The 15,755-nt window shown below is 35.9% G+C and overlaps 2 protein-coding genes across 4 annotated transcripts; one reads left to right on the forward strand and one right to left on the reverse strand.

The window, feature by feature from the left end:
• Positions 1-2,542: 2,542 nt before the first annotated feature.
• cdr2b (cerebellar degeneration-related protein 2b) lies at positions 2,543-7,892 on the reverse strand. The gene is made up of 5 exons (XM_067369517.1): positions 7,651-7,892; positions 6,879-6,991; positions 5,875-6,023; positions 5,197-5,334; positions 2,543-4,517 (listed from the first exon to the last, which is right to left on the reverse strand). Exons 1-5 carry the CDS (start codon positions 7,727-7,729, stop codon positions 3,905-3,907), a joined length of 1,092 nt encoding a protein of 363 aa, XP_067225618.1. The 5' UTR covers positions 7,730-7,892; the 3' UTR covers positions 2,543-3,904.
• A 716-nt stretch (positions 7,893-8,608) lies between these two features.
• Positions 8,609-13,550, forward strand: mettl9 (methyltransferase 9, His-X-His N1-histidine). Of its 3 annotated transcripts, XM_067369351.1 has the most exons (6): positions 8,609-8,739; positions 8,838-8,999; positions 10,788-10,978; positions 11,055-11,264; positions 11,346-11,530; positions 12,778-13,550. In XM_067369351.1, exons 2-6 carry the CDS (start codon positions 8,838-8,840, stop codon positions 12,984-12,986), a joined length of 957 nt encoding a protein of 318 aa, XP_067225452.1. In that variant the 5' UTR covers positions 8,609-8,739; the 3' UTR covers positions 12,987-13,550. The 3 variants fall into 3 exon arrangements, with proteins under 3 accessions (XP_067225452.1, XP_067225451.1, XP_067225453.1); XM_067369350.1 differs by having other exon boundaries at positions 8,622-8,999; XM_067369352.1 differs by having other exon boundaries at positions 8,622-8,999; positions 11,346-11,616; positions 12,778-12,883.
• The last annotated feature ends 2,205 nt before the right edge of the window (positions 13,551-15,755 follow it).

Consider the following 15,755-nt stretch of genomic DNA (forward strand, 5'->3'; position numbering starts at 1 on the left):
GGCTGAAGAGACTGAAATCATACAGAAGAGAAGTCAGTCAGTTGAGTTAGTAGCAAAACCTTTTACAGTGCTTGAGTATTGTTGTCTTTTACTGCATATGATAATTCATACTCAGAAAGTAGAACTGAAATGACATTCATTACAAGATGATTAGTTAAAATTCAAATTCATTTCAAATACACCTGCAGAATATTTTTTCTAGTCATTATTTCACCACTGAGGATTTCTTAAAAATAGTGTGTAAAAATCTTGTCTCGTCTCGTCTCGTGAGATACCTGTCTCGTCACACCCCTAATCACTAGATATATTTCATCTACAATTCATACTATTACTGTCACTGTTTAAAAAAAAAATCATCTGCAGTAACTTTTTTGACTAAATAAATGCAGAATTAGAATATAATTTGATATAATGTATGTTACAAGTAATGTGCTACTTGTAACATCAAAAAGTAATCTGATTACATTATGCACGTTATTTGAAATGCTACTTTACTCGTAACATCAAAAAGTAATCTGATTACGTTATGCACATTACTTAATGCGTTACTGTACTCGTAACATCAAAAAGTAATCTGATTACATTATGCATGTTAATGCATTACTTTACTTGTAACATCAAAAAGTAATCTGATTACGTTATGCACATTACTTAATGCGTTACTTTACTCGTAACATCAAAAAGTAATCTGATTACATTATGCATGTTAATGCATTACTTTACTCGTAACATCAAAAAGTAATCTGATTACATTATGCATGTTACTTAATGCATTACTTTACTTGTAACATCAAAAAGTAATCTGATTACATTATGCATGTTAATGCATTACTTTACTTGTAACATCAAAAAGTAATCTGATTACGTTATGCACGTTACTTGAAATGCGTTACTTTACTCGTAACATCAAAAAGTAATCTGATTACATTATGCATGTTACTTAATGCATTACTTTACTTGTAACATCAAAAAGTAATCTGATTACATTATGCATGTTAATGCATTACTTGTAACATCAAAAAGTAATCTGATTACGTTATGCACGTTACTTGAAATGCGTTACTTTACTCGTAACATCAAAAAGTAATCTGATTACATTATGCATGTTACTTAATGCATTACTTTACTTGTAACATCAAAAAGTAATCTGATTACATTATGCATGTTAATGCATTACTTTACTTGTAACATCAAAAAGTAATCTGATTACATTATGCATGTTACTTGAAATGCGTTACTTTACTCGTAACATCAAAAAGTAATCTGATTACATTATGCATGTTAATGCATTACTTTACTCGTAACATCAAAAAGTAATCTGATTACATTATGCATGTTAATGCATTACTTGTAACATCAAAAAGTAATCTGATTACGTTATGCACGTTACTTGAAATGCGTTACTTTACTCGTAACATCAAAAAGTAATCTGATTACATTATGCATGTTAATGCATTACTTTACTTGTAACATCAAAAAGTAATCTGATTACGTTATGCACGTTACTTGAAATGCGTTACTTTACTCGTAACATCAAAAAGTAATCTGATTACATTATGCATGTTACTTAATGCATTACTTTACTTGTAACATCAAAAAGTAATCTGATTACATTATGCATGTTAATGCATTACTTGTAACATCAAAAAGTAATCTGATTACGTTATGCACGTTACTTGAAATGCGTTACTTTACTCGTAACATCAAAAAGTAATCTGATTACATTATGCATGTTACTTAATGCATTACTTTACTTGTAACATCAAAAAGTAATCTGATTACATTATGCATGTTAATGCATTACTTTACTTGTAACATCAAAAAGTAATCTGATTACATTATGCATGTTACTTGAAATGCGTTACTTTACTCGTAACATCAAAAAGTAATCTGATTACGTTATGCACGTTACTTGAAATGCGTTACTTTACTCGTAACATCAAAAAGTAATCTGATTACATTATGCATGTTACTTAATGCATTACTTTACTCGTAACATCAAAAAGTAATCTGATTACATTATGCATGTTACTTAATGCATTACTTTACTTGTAACATCAAAAAGTAATCTGATTACATTATGCACGTTACTTGAAATGCATTACTTTACTTGTAACATCAAAAAGTAATCTGATTAATGCATTTCAAGTAACGTGCATAATGTACTTTACTCGTAACATCAAAAAGTAATCTGATTACATTATGCATGTTACTTGAAATGCATTACTTTACTCGTTACATCAAAAAGTAAAAAGTAAAACAATCAAATAAATGCTTATGCCCAGTTAACGGCCAAAAAAAAAAAAGATATCACATTATACCTGTTTAACACTTTCCCCGCTGGCGTTCTTTTTAAATATTGGCTAGCGGCAGCTTTTTTGAACATTTTCACAAAACTTTCATGGCCTAGAATATTTTGTTGTATGATTATCTGAAAATACAAATAATACATCAAAAGAAAGAACAGAGCCTCTGCTTTTAATTACAATAACATTTTATTAGAGCTTAATCCATTTTTTTTTAATCAGCACTTGAATGTGTGTAAGTTTTAGGAGATGCATAACAGTGCCCCCTATACCGTAAAACATAGATTGCCCCCAAAGAGTTAACTCTTACATTTTCAATATGAACAAAGTGCAAGCTCCAGTTATATTCTCTGATGCGCAGTCAGGTACATTGAAGATAAGAGACGAAGCATCTGTTCTCTGTCAGCCTGATAAAGACGTTGCCTAACGCTGTGTGATCATGTCACTCAAATCTTATCAAAGGCTTTGATTAGACGCAGCCTTTCCACCAGGACTGAAGAACATGTTCCCTGATTCCCCGAGTCCAAAAGAGTCCCTCTGGGTTTCAAGTCCATGTCTATGTGGAATATAGTCTGGGCTTCTCGAGAACTGCTAGTGTCACAAAGTTCACATGCCGATAAAAAGATGCAACAAATGCACTGGTCTGACTAAAAAGCACTAGGCTTAATTCTGTCACAGACAGTCTTTCACATTACTGTATTTCAGACAAATGATATATTTAAATTGTAAAACATTTATACATATTTGTGTCAATCTAATGTTTACATCTGATTTTAAATAAATAATAATTAAAAAGAGTAAAACATCCGGAAACATTACAGCAAACATTCTTCAACATTTACAATATTATTATGTTATTCTTCTCAGATGTAAATAGTTGGATATGTCTTTAAATTTGCAGAAAAATCTAAAGATATTCTTTACTGACTTTACACTAATATCAGTTCTAATTTTTCCCCTCTTGATTCTAGGTTCATATTTAACCTGGAAATGTTTTCATGAGATTCACCCCACTATAAAACACACAGACAAAGATTTAATATTTGCTTCAGAAATCAGTAAGACTGCTCTTCTACGGAGCCCCACACATGACATGCAGGAAAAAAATAGTAGGCTAAATCATGTGCAAGATTTACTAATTTGTTCCCAAATCGAGGGAACGAAATAGTAAGTCTCGTGCACAATATAGCAAATCGAGGGAACGAAATAATCACGCGCATGATTTATCAAATCGAGGGAACAAAATAGTAAGTCGCGCGCATGATTAACTTTTTTTTCTTGTATGTCGTGCTGGGCTCTGTACTTTTCAGTTTACAGAAGCAACGATTTGTTTTACGATAACATTTAGAAATATTTATCAAGTGCTTTACATACAGTCACTATATAAATTTCTGTACATTTGTTTAAAGTCTCTTTACTGGTTCTGTAAGAATAAGCCAAGTTCAACTACACTATACTTTTTTTTTTTTTAAGTTTTTCCCGAAAACACTTTAAAACGTCATGTTTAATTCAACGTTTTACTTGCTGTATTCTTGTGAAAATTATTTCTACACCTAATTTATAGCACACATTTCTAATGGAAAATGCAAAGCAGTGCCTCATTCAACCTGAATGGGTTTGGTCCTGTTTCCCTTCAGGTCCTCTTTGCTCTTTTGAATGAAGGTGAAAAGCTCATGGAACAGGGCCTTGTATGCGGGCTGCTCGTCCCGAGAGTGTGTGTGTGTTTGGACAGCTTCCTGATTCCTCGTCAACATCCCATCCTCGCAGCGGCGCAGAAGCGCGTCGTATTTCTCCTTCAGGGTGATGTACTGTGCATCCATCTCGTTCAGCAGAGAGATCCCATGATGCCCCTCACTGCTGCAGCTCTGCAGGCTCCGCCCCCTGTGGTTGGCCACACCCACTTCCTCATCCAATGGGAGGGACAGGTTGTTTTTGCTCGAGCGCAAAAGAAGTCGGAGCTCCTCGACTTCAGCCTCCATCTCGGCCAGCCGGCTCTTATAGACTCCCAGCAGCGCTGCCTTTGGCTCCAGTTCGCTGAGCTCCTGCGCCAGAACATCAGCGCCCCGCTCCGCGGCCTCTCTCTGAGCGCGCTCTGTGCGCAGCTGGGCCTGCAGGGACCGGGTCGAGCGCAAGAGCTCCCAGCACTCATCCTGTTCCTCCCGCTTCAGAGAACAGCAGCAGCTGGGAATGGAGTGCTCATGGGAAAAGGACCTGAAATAAATGTAGCATGGTAGAAACCAGAGCCATTAGTCTGTATCTGCACAGCTAACAAAAATATGCTCTAAGAATGTTTTGCTAATGTTATGAAAATGTTCAAATGTCCAGTTTTTTTTTTACATGGTTATGTGAACTTGATTTGATCATTCTTCTAACATTATGGTAATGTTACTTTTGAATGTTTTGAATGTTGAAAGTCGTAACATTTAAAAAATGATCAACATGCAACTGAAACATTTCAGAAAAAAAACAACGTATAAACAATGTATAAAAAACGTTCTTGTCAAGGCAAGATATAAGTCTCGATTTTGAGAAAAAAGTTGTATAAAGTCAAAAATTATATAATTGTTAGATATAAAGTTATAATTAGCTGCGATAAAGCAGAAATTAAGTGGTAAATTATGTTGCACAAACAAAGCACTTGTGTCGCTTGAAGAAATTGAGGTTAAACCACTGGAGTCACATGATTACTTTAACAATGTCTTTACTACCTTTCTGGGGCTTTCATCAAAAATATCTTAATTTGTGTTCTGAAGATGAACGAAGGTCTTACAGATGTGGAAAAACATGAGGGAGGGAATTAATGACAGGAATTTAAATTTTTGGGTGAACTAACCCTTTAATTGACCTAAAACAAAAACACAGCGGAGTTTTAAAACATGCACAAACGTACTTGTGTAACTGACACTTGAGATCCTGAACACCATCATGCTGCTCCAGGTGTGCTCTGGACCGGCTCTGTTTCAGCTTCTTCACGTCTCTCTGGAGCTCCTCCACCTGCGTCTGCAGCCCCTCCACTGTCTCTGTGAGCCTGCGTGAGGAGACGCTTCATTTAAAACAGACCTATAATGCCTCTTTCACAAGATGTAATATCAGTCTCTGCTGTCTCCAGAATGTGTGTGTGAAATTTCAGCTCAAAATCCCCCACAGATCATTTATTATGGCATGTCAAATTTGCCTCTATTTTTTGCAGTTTTTGTGTGTGTCTCTTTAAATGCAAATGAGCTCCGCTTTCCAGAAGAGGGCGGAGCTTTAACAGCTCAACAACAACAAAGCTGGAGAATCTCACGCAGCCAAAATGAGGAAAGTGTTCAGCCTTACATTGTTCAAACCGGAGTCGACACTGATGGAGAGACTCAGGAAGAAGTTACAACTTTTAGACGTTTCTGAATGGTTAGTGGATAAATTGATGTAGTTGCTGTGGAGTTGATTCAACTCATCCACTAGCATGTGCCGTCATGTTCATCTTTTGTGTTGAATTGAGCCTCGTTTGTGAAGCAGTCCGGCGTAAAATGACGGCATGTCAACAACACTCGACTACAACATTTACAGTCATTTTTTTAAGTCTCACCCTTCGATCTTCATCTGGGCCGCTCTGTTCTCCAGCACCAGTCTTTGGTTTTTCAGCTCCAGGTCTCGTGATGTTGAATCCAGCTGCTCGTAGACTTTAGCGTGCTGATCATTTACTGACCGCAGCAAATCCACCTGTTTAGAAAGATACTGAATACAGGAGGAAAAACGTTAGACTGAAATCTGACAGGTTCAGTTTCCCTCGTCTGTATTAATTATATTAGCTTAAAGGGTTAGTTCATCCAAAAATGAAAATAATGTCATTAATTACTCACCCTCATGTCGTTCCACACCCGTAAGACCTTCGTCTTCAGAACACAAATTAAGATATTTTTGATGAAATCCGATGGCTCAGTGAGGCCTGAGCAATGACATTTCCTCTCTCAAGATCCATTAATGTATTAAAAACATATTTAAATCAGTTCATGTGAGTACAGTGGTTCATTATTAATATTATAATGCGATTAGAATATTTTTGGTGCGCCAAAAAAAACAAAATAACGACTTATATAGTGATGGGCGATTTCAAAACACTGCTTCAGGAAGCTTCGGAGCGTTATGAATCAGTGTGTCGAATCATGATTCGGATCGCGTGTCAAACTGCTGAAATCACGTGACTTTGGCGCTCTGAATCGCTGATTCGACACACTAATTCATTTGTGCTCTGAATCTTCCTGAAGCAGTGTTTTGAAATCGCCCATCACTATATAAGTCCTTATTTAGTTTTTTTGGCGCACCAAAAATATTCTGGTGGCTTTATAATATTAATATTGAACCACTGTACTCACATGAACTGATTTAAATATGTTTTTAGTACATTAATGGATCTTGAGAGAGGAAATGTCATTGCTCAGGCCTCACTGAGCCATCGGATTTCATCAAAAATATCTTAATTTGTGTTCTGAAGATGAATGAAGGTCTTACGGGTGTGGAACGACATGAGGGTGAGTAATTAATGACATTATTTTCATTTTTGGGTGAACTAACCCAGATGGATGGCAGTACCTCTATCTCCTGTAGCTGTTCCTGGTTGGTTTCGTACATCTGTTGGAGAGTCTGTTCTAAATCTCTGTTCTGCTCCAGTAAATTTTTACCCAGTTCAGCGGCCAAATGAAGATCTGCTCAGAGAGGAGAACATCTACTGACATCTACACGATCAGGCATAACATTATCACCACCTTCCTAATATCGTGTTGCTGTCAAAACAGCCCGGACCCTATCTCCGGTTCTCCACTGTTCCTTCCCTGGAGCACTTTAGATAGACCCTGACCCCTGCAGACCGGGAACACCCCACAAGAGCTGCAGTTCTGGAGATGCTAACAGGTGCCGTGATGAAGAGATGATCAGTGTTATATCAATCAGTGCTCATGATGTCTGATCGGTGTGTGAAATTGAATCTGTGCACATCAGTATCTGTAAATCTGCAGACATTACGGTCACTTCAGTTTCTTCATCTTGCTACATCTGATTTCACAACTCAGGAAACTGAGAAAGCTTCAGATTTCACATCAGTAACTGCTGATTCTCATTACAGCTGATTTCAGTCTCTCATCTCACAAGATGTGGTGGAGAGACACACATTTCCTTCAGTCTCCAGTGTTGATTTGAGTTTAATTAGATTTTCATGAACAAATTAGATGTCATAATTAAATGAAGACTAACTTTTTAATATATTGCACGCAAAATAAGACGATCTAGACTATATTTTCATTTAAAAAGTATTATAAACATGCACTTTAACAGTGTTTTAGGCCTAATTAAAGACAGTCACACTCACCATGTTCCAGATCCTGATGATCATACCATGGTTCTTCCTCTTTTATATCAAATTCTCCTTCTATCATGTCTGTGAGCATCTTTAGTCAGTAAAGCACGACAACTCTTGTTCTTTTAGGGTTTTTTTTGTCTGTCAGTAAATGTATATCATCTACTTATTTTTCTTTTTTTAAAGTTATTTGAATAACGCGCAGTCTAGGTGTATCTCATCGCAGGTGTCAGTCTGGTCTGAGTGTTCTTGTCTCCTCGGGGGCGCGCGCAGGAGGAGGAACCAAATGTGGCGCGCGCTCGGCACAGTGACATATGAACGCGCATGGCCACCTGCAGGTGCGCGCAAAGATCGTACAGAGTAACCTATATATATATAATTTTTGTAGACGATATCTGATATGGAGTACAGCTTTGTAACTTTTAATAACCTTAATCTGATGCATATTTGTCTGTCTGTCTGTTTTCCAATGGATTCTCAGAAAAATTAGTTTCTTATTTACACAACATTTACATTTCTTATCCAAATTTCTTACAGTTTTGTGCTCAGACCACATTTTAAGAGTAGGTAATCAGTGCAGAAATCTATGAAACACTACTGTTAATATTTATATGGAAACTTACTTTATATATATTTCTATACACATTCTTATGCAGATTTCTGTTCAAAACTAGGGATGTCAGTAGTAAAATAATTAACTTTAGAATACAGAAAGAAAAACTGAAATATTATCCAGGTTTTTAAATGTGTTAAAATTATTGCATCTTTTTCTTTTTCATAATTTTTTTTAACGCTTTAATGGTCAATTTTTGTGTATTCGTTGTGTGTAATTTGTCCTTGTGTTTTTTTTCAGTAACAAACCCCTAATTTAACGTGATTTCGAGTTAAAGAGCCACGAACACGCGCCGCCTAGCGGCAGTGTCGCGCACGACACAGCGGATCACGTGATTTGTCGGCTTCTTTTAAATGTAACACACTCAGGAAGTGTGGAACTTCTGTTTTTTTCCTCCAAAGGGACTCAGCAGATTTGTGCCAAATGTGTTTGTCGTTCAGATTATACTTAAGAAAGATGTGTGTGTGTAAACAGCACCACACCCTCAGGTTAGTGTGTTTGTCAGAGGGCTGATCGTGTTTCTGCAGCAGTATCTGTTCTCTCGGCTCACACACACTCACACACTGTCACTATGTGTCATCTGCAGATGAGGACGCTGCTCTTCCTCGCCTGGCTGCTGTTTTACGTGTATTTTCTTCTGGCGATGCGAAGGATGTGGACTGGAAAGTATGTTCGCAGTCCTCTGGCTCGATCTCTGTTCGTGAACATGGTGACTGAGACGGACACACCTGGACATGAAGCCCAGCAGGTGAGTCGAGCTCCTCAACTCTAGCCTGTTTGACTTAGTAACTTGTAGAGAGATTTGCGAACAAGAAACGACGTTTAAACGCGTTTTTTTGAACCTCGATGATCCCATATGTTCAAACATTTACCATGGCAGTACCATGAATCCATTGGAGCTCAATATAGTATATTGGTATCATTTGCCATGGTTTTCTTTGAGGTCCATCTGGATCACCATGTCAATACTATGGTACATGAATATGTACACTTAAATAATACCATGGTAGTAACAATTTGAAACCAGATGCTATTGTGTCATTCCATGTCAAATCAACACATATTTGGAATCACCCCCGGATCAATATATTTTTCTCTTTAGAAAGACAAACATAAATAGTGATGAAAGCCAAAATATTAAACATCACAGATGTAGATTTACTGTTTTGCAGATGACCATTTTCACCTGAGATTTGGAGCCAAATTAGAGGAGTGTAAAATGACTTTATAAAGATGGCAGCATCATTATTGTATGTTCACACAGAGATTGGTAGATCTATTAGTGAAATCTGTTGACTTTATCAATCTGTGTTTCATTATATGCCAACAGTGACCGCTCAAACATGGGCAAAATGGCACTTCTTGTGTTCTTTGCCTCAAGTTTGCATGTCTGTAACTCAAGAAGTGTTAAAGATATCTTAATATCCTTTTAGATTCTGTTTCTTAAACTTTCCTTTTGGTATCTTCATTTTAAAGGCCCTCGATTGTTCAGTTCCAGAGATATGGAGATCTTAATGTGGCTCCATGAGTCAATTGTACACGTTTTCAGTGGTCAAAAACCAAATGTGGGTCACTTTGCATATAGATGATACTTTTTTCTTTTAAAGAGGAATATCTGAAGAACAAATCATGTTGAAACTAGAAATACATCTCGTGTTTTTCCATCATCTCATAGAACATTCCTGTCCGAGTGCCGTAAATATCCCTTTTCCAAAGTTTGCATGACTGTAACTCTGAAAGTATTCAAGATATCTTAATATCCTTCTAGATTCTCATTCTTAATAGACATTTCTTTTGAAATCTTAATTTTCAAGACTCTGTATAGTTCAGTCTCATAGATATGAGGATCTCAAAGCAGCTCCATGTTCAAATTGTTGAATTTTATCCATTTTCAGTGATGGAAAACTCTGAGTACCAAAAATCCACTGAAAATGATAGAAAAACACGAGATGTATTTCTAGTTTCAATATGATTTGTTCTTCAGATATTCCTCTTTAAAAGAAAAAAGTATCATCTATATGCAAAGTGACCCACATTTGGTTTTTGACCACTGAAAACGTGTACAATTGACTCATGGAGCCACATTAAGATCTCCATATCTCTGGAACTGAACAATCGAGAGCCTTTAAAATGAAGATACCAAAAGGAAAGTTTGTTAAGAAACAGAATCTAAAAGGATATTAAGATATCTTTAACACTTCTTGAGTTACAGACATGCAAACTTGAGGCAAAGAACACAAGAAGTGCCATTTTGCCCATGTTTGAGCGGTCACTGTTGGCATATAATGAAACACAGATTGATAAAGTCAACAGATTTCACTAATAGATCTACCAATCTCTGTGTGAACATACAATAATGATGCTGCCATCTTTATAAAGTCATTTTACACTCCTCTAATTTGGCTCCAAATCTCAGGTTAAAATGGTCATCTGCAAAACAGTAAATCTACATCTGTGATGTTTAATATTTTGGCTTTCATCGCTATTTATGTTTGTCTAAAGTTGTTTTAAAGTCTCAGTGTAAATGTCTTCACAGTGGTACCACTGCTGTCCAGACCTGCTGGGAGAACGAGTTCGCTCCGTGTTTGTTCAGAGCCACCTGGACGCGGAGACGCAGGCGTTCCTCCGTAAGAGCGAGGAGAAATCCAGCTGGCTTTTCACGCAGCTTTACCACTCGCTCTTCTCCACCATCCTCAGCCCCGTCGTTTCTCGAACCTCAATCAACGGGTAACCGTCCCTGATTCTCTTCAGAGCTTGTTCTGACCAGTGCTCCGTGATCTGATCCTGTCCTGTCGGTCCACAGCTTTCTGGGCCGCGGCTCCATGTTCGTCTTTTCCAATGAGCAGTTCCGGCGTCTCCTCCAGATCGGGCCTGAATGGAAAGGACGGCGGATGCTGGATCTGGGAGCCGGTGATGGAGGCGTCACGGAAGTGATGGGCTGTCACTTTAATGAGGTGTACGCCACAGAGGTCTCCACGCCCATGAAATGGCACCTACAAAGGAAGAATTACAGGTAAAGACTGCTCCAAATGATGATGCGCTGCACGTTATTCATGCATTGAGGTGAACGTGAGCCTGTGCTTTGAATCTCCAGCTTGTTGGGAATCGATGAATGGCACAGAACGGGCTTCCAGTACGACCTGATCAGCTGCCTGAACCTGCTGGACCGCTGCGACGAGCCGCTTCAGCTGCTGCAAGACATTAAGAAATCCCTGGTGCCAGAAACGGGACGGCTCGTCTTAGCCGCTGTTTTGCCTTTTCAGCCGTATGTGGAGACGGGTAAGATGATCGCTGAAACCAGAACTACTGATCAATTCATGAGTGTCTGCTAGTAGGTGCATTATCTCTACAACTCGCTTACAAAGGTAAAATCTCATTACCTGAGAGGACATACTCTGAATTTGTCAAATCAAATCTTATTTTTATGGATTGTTCCAGAAGCCGTTTCTCTTGAACATACATCACAATAGAGAAGAAAACACTATGGACAACACTTCTGTTTCATGCTGACTTTAGTTTGAGTATTTCTTGTAATTCCAAATTTATTTCTCGCAATTCTGACTTTATGTATTGTATTTTGGTCTTTATTTCTTGTAATTCTTCTGACTTTATTTCTTTTGATTCTGATTTTATTTCTTGTAATTCAGAATTGCCGACTTTATTTCGTGCAAATTTAGACTTTATTTCTCACAATTCTGGCTTTATTTCTTGTAATTCTGACTTTTTTCTTGTAATTCTAAGTTTATTTCTGACTTTATTTATTACTCGTAATTGTGACTTTATTTCTCACAATTTCGACTTTCCTGCAATTCCGACTTTGTCTTGTAATTCTGACATTTTTTTCTTGTAATTCTGACTTTATTTCTTGTAATTCTGACTTTATTTCTTGTAATTCTGACTTTATTTCTTGTAATTCTGACTTTATTTCTTGTAATTCTGACTTTATTTCTTGTAATTCTGACTTTATTTCTCGTAATTCTGACTTTATTTCTTGTAATTCTGATTTATTTATTTATTTTTGTAATTCTGAGTTTATTTCTGGCTTTATTTATTACTAGTAATTGCGACTTTATTTCTCACAATTCCGACTTTCCCGCAATCCCGACTTTGTCTTGTAATTCTGACATTTTTTTCTTGTAATTCCAACTTTTTCTCATAATTCTGACTGTAATTCTTACTTTATTTCTTGCAATTCCAACTTTATCACAAATTTAGACTTTATTTCTTGTAATTCTGACTTTTTTCTTGTAATTCTGACTTTTTCCTTGTAATTCTGACTTTATTTCTCGCAATTCTGACTTTTTCACAAATTTAGACTTTATTTCTCACAATTCCGACTTTATTTCTTGTATTTCCGACTTTATTTATTGACTATTCAGATGCTTGACAAATTAGTCCTACACACAAGTGTTTTAAGAACAAAAACCTGACGAAGTCTTAAAATAAAACATCTGAGCAATGTCTGGAGGTGTGGTATAATCCTAGTATTTGTGATGGTGACCTGCTAACTGCACTTTATCTTTAAGGTGGGAGCTGGGTGCGACCGAAGGAACATATCAAGGTGGAGGGCAAGACGTGGGAAGAGCAGGTGACGCACCTGAGCGCAGACGTGTTCCTGAAGATGGGCTTTGAGCTGCAGGCCGTCACACGCCTGCCGTACCTGTGCGAGGGAGACATGTACAAGGATTACTACGTGCTGGACGACGCCGTGTTCGTGTTAAAACCTCTGGAATGAATGAAGACCCGACATCAATCCCCTGTTCTGAAACGCAGTTATTCTGGGCCGAAGCTAAAATGAAATGGCTTAGTTTCTCGTCTGTTACATCTCAGGAAAATAAACTTTGAGAAACAAATGATATTTCATTCCAGCTAATGGGCTGTACTGTAATTGAGCTACAGGTGGAGTACAGTTGGTGTGAGGTATTTAAGAAAAGCAAAAGATCGTATCTAATAGAACATATTAGTTTTGTGAATATTGAGGTGTTAAACTCCAGATCTCAGACTGTGCCTCCCCTCATGTTCTGTGTTTGTATCGTCATTAACTGAACCTCTCATGCGACGTACAAGTTCTCTGAACATCTTAGGACCAATGCAAGACTTTTTTTTCTTAATGAATTTACAATATTAAGTGAAATTATGTCTCTTTTTAAGTGCACAAGTGTCTAAACAAGTTTATGTAGTTAATAATAGTTAATTACAGGGTTAGGTTTGTAGACATATTTTTCATGTTGTAAATCAAGTGTTTGGTGCTTACATTCTCCTGACGTTGATTTTAAGTTTACTGTGCAATAAATCTACTTTTGCTCTCAGTGTTTGATTTCAGTCATCATTTCTTTTGAGGCAAGCAGAATTTTGTGCTCGAGCCAATCAGTGCAGCTCAGTTTTGTTTATGACATTTATAAGATAAAACCTTTGTTATTGGTTATTTAGATTTTCCTTGATATGTTACCATGCTAAATGGTCCGTGCTCGAATTTGAAACTTTCCCACTAGAATATATTTATAAAAACGACTGAATTACAAACAAAAACAGCGACAGAGGAGCACATCAACCCATTCATCCTGACATTTGTACATCATAAATATAAAGATAGTATAGAATGTATTTAATTTATTAATTCGGTAAACAATAGACCCTTTTCTGGGTTTCTCAGAAGTGGAGGTCGTCATAGTTGGGTAAAGTTGGGTTATTTCTCGCAATTCAGACTTTATTTCTCATATTTCCGACTTTATTTCTCGCAATTCTTGTAATTCTGAATTGTGAGAAATATTTCTTGTAATTCTGACATTATTTCTCACAATTCAGATATTATTTCTCGCAATTCCAACTATTTCTTGTAATTCTGACGTTATTTCTCGCAATTCTAACTTTATTTCCCACAATTCCGACTATTTCTTGTAATTGTGACATTATTTCTCACAATTAAGATTTCATTTCTCGTAATTAAGACTTTATTTCTTACAATTCAGATTTTATTTCTCACAATTCTGACTATTTCTTTTAATTCTGACGTTATTTCTTACAATTCAGATTTTATTTCTCACAATTCCGACTATTTCTTTTAATTCTGACGTTATTTCTCGCAATTCTAACTTTATTTCTCACAATTCCGACTATTTCATGTAATTCTGACATTATTTCTCGCAATTCTAACTTTATTTCTCACAATTCCCATTATTTCTTGTAATTCTGACATTATTTCTTGCAATTCTAACTTTTTCTCACAATTCCCACTATTTCTTGTAATTCTGACATTATTTCTTGCAATTGAATTTATTGCAATTCTGACTTTATTTCTCAGAATTATGAATTTATTTCACGCAATTCCAACTTTATTTCTTGCAAATCTGACTTTATTTCTAGAAATTTTAAGTTTATTTCTTGCAATTACTACTTTATTTCTAGAAATGTTGAGTTTATTTCTTGCAATTATGACTTTATTTCTTGCAAAAATGTGTTTATTTCTTGCAATTGATTTTATCGCAATTCCGACTTTAATTCTAGAAATTTTGAGTTTATTTCTTGGAATTACGACATTATTTCTTGCAAATATGAATTTATTTATTGTAAATCAATTGTTTTCTCATAATTCCGACTATTTCTTGTAATTATGATGCTATATTTCGCAATTCCAACTTTATTTCTCACAATTTTGACTTTATTTCTCACAAGTCCAACTTTATTTCTTGAATTATGTTATATGAATTTATTTCTCTATAATGTCAGTGATGATGTAATTCCGACTTTATTTCTCGCAATTCCAACTATTTCTTGTAATTCTGACGTTATTTCTCGCAATTCTAACTTTATTTCTCACAATTCCCACTATTTCTTGTAATTCTGACATTATTTCTCGCAATTCCCACTATTTCTTGTAATTGTGACCTTTCTCACAATTAAGATTTCATTTCTCGTAATTAAGACTTTATTTCTCATATTTCGGAATTTATTTCTCACAATTCCCATTATTTCTTGTAATTCTGACATTATTTCTCACAATTCAGATTTTATTTCTCGCAATTCTGAGTATTTCTTGTAATTCTGACATTATTTCTTACAATTCAGATTTTAATTTTTTCGCAATTCTGACTATTTCTTTGAATTCTGACGTTATTTCTCGCAATTCTAACTTTATTTCTCACAATTCCCACTATTTCTTGCAATTCAGACTTTATTTCTTGTATTTCTGACTTTATTTCTCGCAATTCCCACTATTTCTTGTAATTCTGATGTTATTTCTCGCAATTCTAACTTTATTTCATACAATTCCGGCTATTTCTTGCAATTCAGACTTTATTTCTTGTATTTCTGACTTTATTTCTCGCAATTCCCACTATTTCTTGTAATTCTGATGTTATTTCTCGCAATTCTAACTTTATTTCTCGCAATTCCGACTATTTCTTGTAATTCTGATGTTATTTCTCGCAATTCTAACTTTATTTCTCGCAATTCCCACTATTTCTTGTAATTCTGATGTTATTTCTCGCAATTCTAACTTTATTTC

This window comes from Chanodichthys erythropterus, chromosome 19 (assembly GCF_024489055.1).
Source record: "Chanodichthys erythropterus isolate Z2021 chromosome 19, ASM2448905v1, whole genome shotgun sequence".
Lineage (NCBI taxonomy): Eukaryota > Metazoa > Chordata > Actinopteri > Cypriniformes > Xenocyprididae > Chanodichthys > Chanodichthys erythropterus.

Excerpts from the sequence above, each read along its gene's own strand:
- mettl9 (XM_067369350.1), top strand. The coding sequence starts at position 8,823 with ATGTGTCATCTGCAGATGAGGACGCTGCTCTTCCTCGCCTGGCTGCTG. Across the intron at positions 10,979-11,054 it reads TCTCGAACCTCAATCAACGG|CTTTCTGGGCCGCGGCTCCA; the intron begins GTAACCGTCCCT and ends GTCGGTCCACAG. Across the intron at positions 11,265-11,345 it reads CTACAAAGGAAGAATTACAG|CTTGTTGGGAATCGATGAAT; the intron begins GTAAAGACTGCT and ends TTGAATCTCCAG.
- cdr2b (XM_067369517.1), bottom strand. The coding sequence starts at position 7,729 with ATGCTCACAGACATGATAGAAGGAGAATTTGATATAAAAGAGGAAGAA. Across the intron at positions 6,024-6,878 it reads AACAGCTACAGGAGATAGAG|TATCTTTCTAAACAGGTGGA; the intron begins GTACTGCCATCC and ends TCCTGTATTCAG. Across the intron at positions 4,518-5,196 it reads CTCAAGTGTCAGTTACACAA|GTCCTTTTCCCATGAGCACT; the intron begins GTACGTTTGTGC and ends CATTTATTTCAG.